The 13,929-nt window shown below is 38.7% G+C and overlaps 1 protein-coding gene across 1 annotated transcript; it reads left to right on the top strand.

Moving 5' to 3' along the window:
- Positions 1-839: 839 nt before the first annotated feature.
- LOC125834788 (uncharacterized) lies at positions 840-6,817 on the top strand. Its single transcript, XM_049513939.1, has 5 exons — positions 840-1,007; positions 5,480-5,877; positions 6,154-6,371; positions 6,465-6,668; positions 6,783-6,817. The coding sequence occupies exons 1-5, from the start codon at positions 840-842 to the stop codon at positions 6,815-6,817; spliced, it is 1,023 nt and encodes a 340-aa protein (XP_049369896.1).
- The last annotated feature ends 7,112 nt before the right edge of the window (positions 6,818-13,929 follow it).

The following is a 13,929-nucleotide window of genomic DNA, read 5'->3' as shown; positions in this document are numbered from 1 at the left end:
AAGGTTCTTATTTATTGTAGTCGTGAGGAACACCTAGGTGTGTATTGGAGAGGTAGTATGGGCTGCCACCTCATGTCTTACTTAGGTGTATCTTAGGGTAACTTTTGATATAGGTCATAAGATGATGAAATGACTTACTTGACGAATGTGCTTAGCTCTTGTTGGTTGGTTGTAACTTATGATATGCCTCTTTGATAAATGTTTATGAAGTTTTACGGAATTGGCATAAAGCATGACTTTCAACAAAATGTCCCTTTTTAGCATGTTTTGCATGGTCATCATACTTAGTACATTTTTGTGTGCTAACCCATATTTCTACCCTTTTAACTACAAGTGTAGGTTCCGGCAGGTGATTGCATTCTCTAGTGAAACTTAAGATTAGAGTTTTCCCTCAAGACCTTTTTTGGTATGTCCTCATATGTGGAGGACAAAGACTTTTATTGATTCTAGTTCTTTCTTATTTTGAGATTATTGTTAAGATGTCAATTGTAAAGGGTTGTGACCTTATCTAGTTAAAGTTTCGGTTAAGATGGCCATGTGAGAGTTAGTCTTCCGCTGTGTCCTTTAAAGGTTGTTTTTAATGAAGTTTGAATGTTTGGTTTTAAATAGGTTTTAAATTATGTGCTAATTTCATTATTGAATGCAATGAATGACTATGAGGCTTGTATAAGACTCCCTTCGGGGTCGAGTACACCGTGTTACGACTACGGGGTGCTCTCGGGTCGTGACATAGATCCTGTAGATGTTACACGCTGGAAGAATTAGCCCAGTGATGGCACAAGAAGGACCAAAAGAAAAGGCCGATTAGTGAGGCTGAGGTGGAAGAATTCTAGCGGAAAATGCAGCCGCAAGACTATTCAATTATGAAGCATCTCGAGAAGACACCAGCTCAAATCTCAGTGTGGGCCATATTGATAAGCTCACAACTGCACAGACAAACCCTGATGAAGGATTTAGATGACATTTATATGCCCGTGGGTACAAATAGTGATAATATGGCAGCTATGGTGAGCCAAGTGATTTAGGGGCGTCATATCAGCTTTTGTGATGAAGAGCTACCCTTTGAAGGGGTAATACACAACAAAGCTCTAGATGTCAATATCAAGTGTCTATATAAGATTATAAATCGTGTCTTGATTGATGACGGGTCTAGTCTTAATATTTGTCCACTTTTGACTCTCAAATAGTTAAACTTTGACTTGAGAAATGTTCACCATAACCAAGTCAACGTAAAGGCTTTTGACGAACGAAAAAGATATACATTCGGAGCAGTGAATTTAAGCATTCAAGTGGGACCACAGAGTTTAGTATTGAATTTCTGTAACACCTCGGAATCTAGTAGACTAAATTAGGGCTAAGTGTGAGGGCAAAAGCCAAGGATGAAGGCTAGGGCAGCCAAATCTTCCCTAGACACTGCCCACCTTCCCACGGCCACTTTCACGGCCAGTGGTGAGGACCACGTCTCGTGGTAAGGTTCGTGGTGGGCTAGGCAGTGGCTAGGTGAAATCTGCCCAAAACAGACCCCTCCACACGAGCCACTTCACGGCTCGTGAAGGCTATCACTGGCCGTGGGAAGGCTCGTGGTGGTGACTTAGTTCTTAGGGGTTAAGTAAGGGTATGCTTAGCTACTGGTCCAAGACCACGAGGAGGACCACGGCTCGTGGATCCTCTCGCGGAGATGGACAGTGCATTGTAAGTTAGGGGTAAATTGGTCTTTTCTGGTTTTAAGAAGACTAAAGCTATATCATTTTGACTAAGCCTACGACCCCTATATAAGTCATTTTAACTATAAAATGTACCCATTCAAGTCATTGTTTCCAAAACCCAAAAGAAATCCCCGAAGTTCTTCCTCTCAAATATTTCTCTCTCTAGAAACTTGAAGAAGAAGAAAGGATTCAAGCTAGGATCAAGGTCAAGCCTCAATTCCTCCATTGAAGTTAAGCTTTGGGCTTGAGGTATGATAGTTTTCATCCATGTATTCCTTTCATCATCCATAGAGTTCCCAAATTTCCTTAATTTTAAAGATTAGAATTTTCCAATTAATTTAGGATTTTCTATAATTGTCATGGGTTCCATTCAAGATTGATTTAAATGATAGAATTTTGATCTTCTATGCATGAATTGATGAATTCCAATGCTTTTATGATGAATTCCCCCGTGAACCCATGTATTCCCAATGTTTTATTGTTATGAACTATATGTTATGGGATTTTGATCTTCAAGGAAGAGTTTTATTAAATTGAGCATGTATTACTAGTTTTACATGAATTTATGATGAAATTCATATCTCTAACACCCCAAAAATTCTATGACTTAAGTTAGAGCCTCACCTTATGAATAATGACTTAAAAATAGTAAAAATGATGTTTCTAAACCTAAATTAATGCAATTGACTTGGCTTGGAAAAGTAAAAGTCTAAACGTCAAGAAACGACCACGACGTCCGGAAACTAGAGAAGAATGTGTTCTAGTGTGTCCTTAGGTTTTGGGCAGGTTTGGGTGTGTCGTCTGATGGTATAATCCTGTAAAGAGGTTCAAATTAGGTAAATATATTTTATAGGGTCAAAACGTTCGAATACGATGCCCTGAGGCCACCCTAAGGGTCCCCGAGGAGGACCCCAACCTTGGCCAAGCAAGCTGCCAAGGCAGATTGCAAATTGCACTTGGTGGGAATAGCTCCGCGCCGCGGACTAGCTCCCCCAAGGAGAAAAAAGTTAGTTCACAACGCGGTTGTGTCACGGACCCTACTGTCTTGAAATTTAATTCCAAATATCTGCAGGGAATAGCTCTGTGTCGCAAACTTATTACGCGACGAAAATGCAGAAATTCAAAATTTGATTTTTACTTCATCAAAGAGTCCAACTAAGTGAGGGGTATTTAGGGTACTTTATGGGACGTGTATATATGATTTTTAATTCAATTTACCTCATTTTTATCACTCAAACACAAAACCCCAAAGATCAAAACCTAAAGTTCCTCCTTCTCTTTACTCTCTCTCTCTATTCTCAAGAACTCCATTGAAGAAGATGGGAGCTTCAAGAAGAAGACCTAATCTCCAAGGTTTCAACTCAGATTTTCGTGGTTAATTCGTCAATAAGGTATGGCTGCTTATCACTCTTGGGATTCCTTTCCCCAAGAGGCGCCTTCAAGATGAATTTCAAAATCTCCAATTTCTAGGTTTCAATCCAAAAACATGGGTCTTCTTTATAAAGTAAAATTGATGTTATAAACTGGCTTTGATTGATGTTATTTGAACAATTATGGATGAATTTATGTTGTATTGGTGGTTTCTTGAAGAATTCCCCATTAGACCTATGTTTCTCCTTCTTTACCTAATTCTAACCCTAGTTTGTGTTGGATATTGATTGATGGCTATGAATTGAATGTGATGTTATGTAATTCATGTTTGTATGATGATTCTACCCTAGGTTATGTATAATTTCTATGAAATTAAGGTTGAGTCTTTGAATGAAGCCTTAAAGGCTATGAAGGGAATATGTCAATTGCTTATATTGATGTTGATTATGTTATTACTTCATGAATTACCTTGTATTATGTATTGGTTATGAATTAATTGGTAATTGAATTATGGATGTCCCAAGAAGGGCAAGAAGGTATGAAGATTGGTTATTCTTTGAACTCAAGTATGAAAGGTGAATTACTTAGATTGTAATGATGCTATACCTAATGTGGTGTTGATGATCTAGTTTCCTCATCCTTAACCCTCTACACATGAATTAGCTATGAAGTATGTATGTATGTTATGGTATGATTGATATATGATTGAAAGGTAGTCCTCATGATTATAGTGTTATGTAAAGTGAAATGTTTACTCACTTGCTAAGTGTTTCTAAAGTGAAAGGATTTTTACTCACTTATGAACACATATGAGCTATAATGGTAAGATGTCTACATAAAAGTCTAGTAAAGGCTAATGTGAACTTATGTGATGACTAAAGATGATTACAAAAGGGAATTAAATGCTTAGCACCGAAAGGGCATGTAAATGAGATGGGGGTCTCACATTTAGTAAGTCTGTCTCCCCACATGGGTTTCCTCACGTTTAGCAAGTCCAGATTACCCACGGTATGTGTTGTCTCATGAGATGGAAACCCCGACGTTTAGTAAGTTAGGGTTTCAATAAGCAATCTCTTTAACCCTTAACTATGTCCCCACATAGGACTCTAGCTTAGTGGATCCACCTAGATAGCTATGTACAAATGGTTACACCCTAGGCAAGTGTTAACCCTCTCTTTTCAGTATGGGAGTATAACACCGAATTCCATGTAGCTCTCATGGTCTATATCGGTTATTGCAATATTTCCCTAATGTAAAAGTAAATGAAGGTATCAAAGGTGTGAACTATTACTAGGGCTTTGTTAAGGGTTTCTACATAGTGTAAGGGAGGGTATGGACTTCTCTTGCACATTGCACTTGTGGGATCCTAAGAGATAGTTGTAGTACTGTTCTCTTATGATTATGATGATTATGACTTATATATGTTGAAGCTATGCTATGTATGATCATTATGAATATGGTAAGTTATGATGAGATATGATCTTATGAATGTATGCATGAAGTAGGTTGCTTAATGTGATACTTGGCTTTGGATAAGGTTATGGGGGTCTATTCTTTGCATTGCACTAGTATAGCCTGGGTTGTCAACATGTTGGGATGATATTATGTTGGTTTGGACTATGATGCTTACTTTGTGTGCATATTGGATTCACTTGGTAAAAAGCATATTTTGACTAAATGTCCTTTTATGCATGTTTTAATGGTTTTTATGCATAGTAGCCATACTTAGTACGGGTGTTGTACTAACCCATATTTTCTCCCTTTTCCCCAAACATTTAGGTTCGGGTCATTGAGGATTCAAGCTTACTTCTCAAGACACTTGGAGTTGCTTCCCTAAGTTGGTGAGTCCTCAAGTCCAAGGACAAGACCCTATGATCTAGCTTCTATGTTTAGTTATTTGCTTATGTTGAAAGACATTGTTGTACTTTGCTATTTCAAAACTTCTTATTGATGTAAGGGCTAAGACCCATTTTCGATACTTCTATGTCTAGATGGTACATTGGGACGAAGTTAGATTTTGTTTTTCATATATGAAGGAAGTTGAACTTCCAAAGTAAAAGTTTTAAATTTTCCATGATTTTATTTTATGATACATGCTATGATGAATGCTAAGGGTTTGTATAAGACCTATTCGAGGTCGAATACACCGGTAACGACTAGGGGGTGCTCTCGGGTCATTACAAACTTGGTATCAGAGCATAAGGTCAAGAATAATGTAGGATTTATGTCACAAGATTCCACGTCGATTAGAGTCTTGTTCATGGGTGTGAAGCGCGCCACACTTATGAATGAGAGGCTACGAGATGCTTAGGAACTTTAACTCTTTTGTTATTCCATAGTCGTGCCTAAGATTCTTAACTTTATTTAGTTCTTTTCTTCTAATCCTTCTCTTGTGCTTATAGGCAATGAATACAAGAAAGAACAATGCAAGGAGGGTCGGTGAGAAGAATGTGAATGAGGAGGTTCCCTCTCAAGCTCCTCAAAACCCTCAATTTTCTAATGAAGAAGGGGTTATGTCTAATGTTGAGATAAGGTCGGCTATTCATAATTTGACTCAAGTGTTGACCACTCAAGTTTCTAGGGATGCTAGGGTGCAAGTGAACCCCAATGCTAGCACTACCACTTCTAGGATAAGGGATTTCACAAGGATGAATCTCCCTACTTTCTTTGGCTCCAAGGTGGAAGAAGATGCACAAGGATTCATTGATGAAATGTTTAAGGTTCTAGAGGCTATGGGTGTGTCTTCTCAAGAAAAGGTGGAGTTAGCCGCCTATCAACTCAAAGATGTGGCACAAGTGTGGTATGAACAATGGAAGGAGGGGAGACCTATTAGAGAGGGTCCGATAAATTGGGCTACATTCAAAACGGCTTTTCTTGATAGGTTTTTCCCCTTGGAACTAAGGGAGAGGAAAATTCAAGAATTCATCAACCTCCGTCGAGGGGGTATGAGTGTGAAAGAGTATGGCCTCAAGTTTACTCAATTGTCCAAGCATGCTCCTACTTTGGTGTGGGACTCTAGAGCAACAATGAACAAATTTGTTATGGGGGTATCAGATCTTGTTGTGAATGAATGTAGGTTGGCTATGCTAATCCCAAGCATAGACATTTCTCGTCTCATGGTTCATGTCGAACAAATTGAGGAGCAAAAGCTTAAGCAAGTTGGTAGAGAATTGAAGAGGTCAAGGGCTGATGATGGAAATTCTTCTAAGGTTAGGTTTGAAATCCAAGATAAGCCAAAGTTCAAAAAGAGGTATTCCAACCAAGGTCCTCCTAACACTCCAAGGGTCAACAAAGGTAAAGTGTCTATCCCCAAGCCTCAAGAAGTAAGAGGTGGTGGTCCTTATGTTGAGAAGCCTATTTGTACAAAGTGTAGTCGAAAACATGAAGGCAAGTGCCTAGTTGGCACGGGTAATTGCTATGAATGTGGTAAGAGTGGCCACATAAGGAGGGACTGCCCTATGTTAAAGGCTCAAGGAAGGGAAAATCCTCAAGCACAAGCAAGTGGCCCAAATCTCGATGCTCCTAAGAAGAATCGCTTCTATGCTCTCCAATCCCGAGGTGATCAAGAGAGCTCTCCAAATGTTGTGACCAGTATGCTACAAGTATTTTCAATTAATGTTTATGCATTGTTGGATCCCGGTGCCACTTTGTCTTTTGTAACCCCTTTAGTGGCTATGAAGTTTGATATGTTTCCCGATGTCTTAGATAAACCCTTTTTCGATTTCTACCCCGGTGGGTGATTCCATAATTGCTAAAAGAGTTTATAGGGGTTGTCCCATATCATTGCCCAATAGAGTCACTTTAGTTGATTTGGTGGAACTTGATATGTTAGACTTTGATGTTATATTGGGGATGGATTGACTTCATGCTTGTTTTGCGTCCATAGATTGTAGGACCCGAATTGTGAAGTTTCAATTTCCTAATGAACCCATTTTAAAATGGAAGGGAAGAAATTTTGTTCCTAGGGGAAGGATCATTTCATGTCTAAAAGCTTGTAAGTTGATTTCTAAGGGTTGTCTCTATCATATTGTGAGGGTCAAGGATCTTGAATCCAAGATTCTTCCTTTGGAGTCGGTCCCCGTAGTGAAGGATTTTCCAGAAGTCTTTCCCAATGACTTACCCGGAATTCCTCCCGAACGGGAAAAAGATTGCGGCATAGATTTATTGACGGATACACAAGACATTTCAATCCCTTCTTACCGGATGGCCCCTGGGGAGTTGAAGGAATTAAAAGCTCAACTTAAAGATTTGTTGGATAAGGGTTTCATCCAACCTAGTATATCTCCTTGGGGTGCACCGGTGTTATTTGTGAAGAAGAAGGATGGATCTCTTCGTATGTGTATTGATTACCGACAATTAAATAAGGTGACCATTAAGAACAAGTATCTATTCCCTAGGATTGACGACTTATTTGATCAACTTCAAAGAGTGAGTTACTTTTCAAAAATCGATTTGAGGTCGGGTTATCACCAACTAAGGGCGAGAGGTGTTGATGTTCCGAAAGCAGAGCCTTCCGAACAAGATATGGTCATTTTGAGTTCTTAGTGATGTCCTTTGGTATTACAAATTCCCCGGCAGCTTTCATGGACCTTATGAATCGTGTGTATAGAAATTATCTAGACTCATTTGTTATTGTCTTTATTGATGACATCTTGATATACTCTAAAAGTGAGGATGATGAGATGAATCATTTGAGGATAGTATTGCAAGTCCTCAAAGATCACCAGCTCTATGCTAAGTTTAGCAAGTGCAAGTTTTGGCTAAGATCGGTTTCTTTCCTTGGTCACATTGTTTCTAGTAAGGGTATAGAAGTTGATCCAAAGAAAACCGATGCGGTCAAAAGTTGGCCTAGACCTTTGAGTCCTTCCGACATCCGAAGCTTTTTGGGTTTGGCCAGTTACTACCGGAGGTTTGTTGAGGGATTTTCATCTATTGCATCTCCATTAACGTCCTTAACTCAAAAGAAGTCCAAGTTCGAATGGTCGGAATCTTGTGAAAAGAGCTTCCAATTATTGAAAGATAAGCTCATCTCCGCTCCAGTTTTGACCTTATCGGAGGGAACCAAAGGGTTTGTAGTATATTCTGACGCTTCCCTAGTGGGTTTGGGTTGTGTCCTCATGTAGCATGGTAAGGTTATAACTTATGCCTCCAGATAACTCAAGGTGCATGAGAAGAATCATCCAACTCATGACCTTGAGCTGGTGGTCATAGTTTTTGCCTTAAAGATTTGGAGACACTATATCTATGGGGTACATGTGGATGTGTTTACCGACCACAAGAGTCTTCAATATGATTTTAGCCAAAGAGAATTGAATCTCCAACAAAGGAGGTGGTTGGAACTCTTGAAAGATTATCATATGATTGTACTTTACCACCCCGGAAAAGAAAATGTGGTTGCGGATGCTTTGAGTCGTGTATTTATGCGTAGTGTGTCACATGTGGAAGAAGAGAAAAGGGAGTTAGCCCGTGATGTACATAGGCTAGCCCGGTTGGGTGTCCGACTTGAAGATTCCCCAAAAGGAGGTGTCATGGTCCGTCATAATTTTGAGTCATCGGTTGTTGTTGACGTGAAGTCTAAGCAACATCTTGACCCTATTTTGATGGAACTAAAAGAGTCGGTTCTCAACAATGCAATAGAAAATTTCTCTCAAGGAGAAGATAGGGTGCTTAGGCACCAAGGGAGATTATATGTGCCGGATGTGGATGGCCTAAGAGAGACAATCTTAGAAGAGGCCCATGGGTCCCGATACTCCATCCATCCAGGAGCCACCAAAATGTATCGTGACCTATGTGAGATTTATTGGTGCAACAGAATGAAAAAAGACATAGCAAATTTTGTGGCTAGATGCTCAAATTGTCAACAAGTCAAAGCCGATCACCAAGGACCAGGAGGTCTAACTCAAGATATTGATACCTCCACTTGGAAGTGGGAAGAGGTCAATATGGACTTCATGGTAGGTTTGTCTCGAACCCGTAGGCAACATGACTCTATTTGGGTCATTGTGGATAGATTGACTAAATCAACCCATTTGCTTCCCTTTAAGGTTTCTTATTCGGCTGAAGATTATGCTAAGTTGTACATTAAGGAGATTGTGAAGATGCATGGGGCCCCATTGTCTGCCCAATTTACTTCCCATTTTTGGAGGTCTTTCTAAAGTGGACGTCGTACTCAAGTGAAACTTAGTACCGCATTTCACCCTCAAATGGATGGTCAAGTGGAACGCATCATCCAAACCCTAGAGGACATGTTGAGAGCGTGTGTCATTGACTTCAAAGGTAATTGGGATGACCACCTACCTTTGATAGAATTTTCCTACAACAATAGCTACCACTCGAGTATTGCTATGGCACCCTTTGAAGCACTTTATGGTAGAAGGTGTCGATCTCTGGTTGGGTGGTTTGAAGTAGGTGAATTTTCTCTTCTTGGTCCCGAGGTAGTCTATGAGGCTATGGAAAAAGTTTGACTTATAAGGGATAGGTTGAAAACGGCTCATAGTCGGCAAAACTCGTATGCCGACAATAGAGAGAGGGATCTTGAATTTGAAGTAGGTGATTGGGTCTACTTGAAGATCTCACCCATGAAAGGGGTGATGAGATTTGGTAAGAAGGGGAAGCTTAGCTCCCAGTATGTTAGGCCTTATGAGATCTTGAAACGAGTCGGAAAGGCTGCTTATGAGTTGAAATTGCCCATCAAATTGGCCCCAGTTCACCTGATGTTCCATATTTCTATGTTAAAGAAGTGTATAGGTGACCTGGTGTCCATTCTCCCTCTAGAAGGTTTAGGGGTGAATGAGAACCTTTCTTATGAAGAGGTTCCGGTCGAAATCTTAGATCGTCAAGTTAAGAAGTTGAGGAATAAAGAGGTGGCCTCCGTAAAAGTCCTATAGAGAAACCACCTAGTTGAGGGTGCAACATGGGAGGCTGAGGCCGACATGAAGTCCTACTACCCTCATTTTTTTCCTCCTACTCCTAGCCAAAGTTGAGGTTTGTAGTCTCTCTTAACTTGGTATAAATTGAAAATCATATGTGTTGATGATTATGACATGATTTCCTTGTATGTGCATATTTTTTTGTGAAAATTCATGCTTAAGTTATATTTTGAGTTTTCACGAATTTTGTTTCTCATGGTTGAAATTGCACCCATAGATGTTGTGTGATGTTGTCTTCATGAGAGTTATAATGAGCATACTTGATGTTGTCTTGTTAAAGAAATGTCCTGTTGATTTTTTAATATATATGTTGATGCTCATTGAATATGGAGAAGGTAGTTCCTCTTATGCTTATGTGAAGTAATTTTTTTTGAGAATAGTGATGTTGTGGATTAAATTCCTATATGACATGATCATATGATGTTGTTGATATGACTGGTTGTTGTGCTGCTAGTTTGAGTCATTGTCTCCCTAGAAAGAAATCCAAGTGACATTCGGGGACGAATGTTCCTAAGGGGGGATATTGTAACACCCCGGAAATTCTATGACTTAAGTTAGAGCCTCACCTATGAATAATGACTTAAAAATAGTAAAAATGATGTTTCTAAACCTAAATTAATACAATTGACTTGGTTTGGAAGAGTAAAAGTCTAAACGTCAAGAAACGACCACGACGTCCGAAAACTAGAGAAGAATGCGTTCTACTGTGTCCTTATGATGGTATAATCTTGTAAAAAGGTTTAAATTAGGTAAATATATGTTTATAGGGTCAAAACGTTAGAATACGACACCCCGGGGAACCCTAAGGGGCCCCGAGGAGGACCCCAACCTTGGCCAAGGCAGCTTGCAAATTGCACTTGGTGGGAATAGCTCCGTGTCGCAGACTAGCTCCCCTAAGGAGAAAAAATTTAGTTCGCAACGCGGTCGTGTCACGGACTCTACTGTCTCAAATTTTAATTCCAAATATCTTCAGGGAACAACTTCGCATCGCGGACTTGTTCCGCGATGAAAATGTAGAAATTCAAAAATCGATTTTTACTTCATTAAAGAGTCCAACTAAGTGAGGGGTATTTGGGGTACTTTAGGGGACGTGTATATAATGATTTTTAAGTCAATTTACCTTATTTTATCACTCAAACACAAAACCCCAAAGATCTAAACCTAAAGTTCCTCCTTCTTTCTCCTAGCTCTCTCTCTTCTCAAGAACTCCATTGAAGAAGATAGGAGCTTCAAGAAGAAGACCAACTCTCCAAGGTTTCAACTCAGATTTTCGTGGTTAATTCGTCAATAAGGTATGGTTGCTTATCACTCTTGGGATTCCTTTCCCCAAGAGGCGCCTTCAAGATGAATTTCAAAATCTCCAATTTCTAGGTTTCAATCCAAAAACGTGGGTCTTCTTTCTAAAGTGAAAGTGATTTTATAAACTGACTTTGATTGATGTTATATGAACAATTATGGATGAATTTATGTTGTATTGGTGATTTCTTGAAGAATTCCCCATGAGACCCATGTTTCTCCTTTTTTTCATAATTCTAACGCTAGTTTGTGTTGGATATTGATTGAAAGCTATGAATTGAATGTGATGCTATGTAATTCATGTTTGTATGATGATTCTACCCTAGGTTATGTATAATTTCTATGAAATTAGGGTTAGGGTTGAGTCTTTGAATGAAGCCTTGAAGGCTATGAAGGGAATATGTCAATTGCTTATATTGATGTTGATTATGTTATTACTTTATGAATTACCTTGTATTATGTATTGGTTATGAATTAATTGGTAATTGAAGTATAGATGTCCCAAGAAAGGCAAGAAGGTATGAAGGTTGGTTATTCTTTGAACTTAAGTATGAAAGGTGAATTACTTAGATTGTAATGATGCTATACCTAATGTGTTGTTGATGACCTAGTTTCCTTATCCTTAACCATCTACAGTTGAATTACCTATGAAGTATGTATGTATGTATGATATGGTATGATCGCTATATGATTATGGTAAGTTATGATGAGATATGATCTTATGAATGTATGCATGAAGTAGGTTGCTTAATGTGATACTTGGCTTTGGATAGGGTTATGGGGTTTTATTCTTTGCATTGCACTAGTACTGCTTGGGTTTTCTACATGTTGGGATGATAATATGTTGGTTTGGACTATGATGCTTACTTTGTGTGTATACTGGATTTACTTGGTAAAAAGCATGTTTTGACTAAATGTCCTTTTATGCATGTTTCAATGGTTTTTATGCATAGTAGCCATACTTAGTACATGTGTTGTACTAACTCATATTTTCTCCCTTTTCCCCAAACATTTTGGTTCGGGCCGTTGAGGATTCAAGCTTACTTCTCAAGACACTTAGAGTTGCTTCCCCAAGTTGGTGAATCCTCAAGTCCGTGGATAAGACCCTATGATATAGCTTCTATGTTTAGTTCTTTGCTTATGTTGAAAGACATTGTTGTACTTTCCTATTTCAAGACTTCTTATTGATGTAAGGGCTAAGTCCCATTTTCGATACTTCTATGTCTAGATGGTACATTGGGACAAAGTTAGATTATGTTTTTTATATATGATGTGAAGTTGAACTTCCAAAGTAAAAGTTTTAAATTTTCCATGATTTTATTCTATGATACATGCTATGACGAATGTTAAGGACTTGTATAAATCTCTTCGAGGTCAAATACGCCGGTAATGACTAGGGGTTGCTCTCGGGTCGTTAAAATATCTAACCCATGTTTTCTAAGAGTTTATGATTGGAAGTGGGTTTTGACTTCAAGGAGGTAAATTATGGACATGCATTTTCTTGTGAAATCTATGCAAATGTTTTAAGGGTGCTTTGAGAGTAAAGTACCATATGATGATGTTGTTGTTGTGTTGTTGAAAGGATATTCTCATAAACACATAATTAACATGATGTGAAAGGTTTTCTCACAAAGATAGGATTGTTATGTTGAAAGGCTTTCTCACCTAATTAAATGAAAGGCTTTCTCACCTAATTGAATGACAGGCTTTCTCACCTAATTGAATGAAAGAGTAAGAGCTATCCTAATGAACTAGCTTGGATTGGTTGTCCAAGGGCATCTTCCATGGGTTATGAGATAATTCAAGACTTAATAACTTTCCATGGGATTTATGCTTAGCACCGAGTGGATATTGATAGTGAGATAGAAGCTCTCCCGTAGTAAAGGTCGGGTTTCTAGAACCAATCTTTTGAGATGGAGGCTATCCCGTAGAAGAGGTCGGGTTTCTAGTAGCAATCTACGTATCCCTTAACTATGTGCCCCCATAGGTTGATTAGCTAGTGGATCCACTTAAGCTAGAAGTTCATGGCTCTACCTTAGGCAAACTTTTCGGTGTGGGAGACACTGGGGATCATGTTATAGCTCACATGGTCTCAATGTCGATTAAGGCTAATTCTCCATAAGTAATAATGAACTAAGGTTACTCAAAGAGTATCACGTATGAATTTAAAGTTTTTAAAGAAGAAGTTGTCTTTCATTGACCATGACTTATGTTTTATAACTCTTTCATATTATGTTTTAGTTTGGTCAATTGAATGTCATGAAATGAAATGTCCCTTTTTCATGTTTTTAAATGTTTTATGCATGGCTATCATACTTGGTACATTGTTTTGTACTAACGCATACTCTTGCCTACATTTCCCCAAAATGTAGGGTCCAGTAGTCAGGGTTTCGAGTTTCGTGGCTAGAAGTTGACTTGAGATTTTTTGAGCTTCGATGAGTCCTCATGCTTCGAGGATGGAGTTTATTGTTTTCACTTTCTTCTATGTATTTTATCTTTTGTACATGATGTGTGGGCTAGGCCCAATTTCATTATATTGTAGTAGATAGCTATGATGAGACATGAGTTTAGACTTCCGCTTTTCTTTATAAAAATGTTTGGACTTGAAATGTTGTTTTACTATAATA

The sequence above is a fragment of the Solanum verrucosum genome, unplaced genomic scaffold (assembly GCF_900185275.1).
Source record: "Solanum verrucosum unplaced genomic scaffold, falcon-dt-bn FXZP01000073.1, whole genome shotgun sequence".
Taxonomy (NCBI): Eukaryota; Viridiplantae; Streptophyta; class Magnoliopsida; order Solanales; family Solanaceae; genus Solanum; species Solanum verrucosum.
The sequence above is the reverse complement of the archived record's forward strand: the minus strand, read 5'-3'. Positions and strand labels throughout refer to the sequence as shown.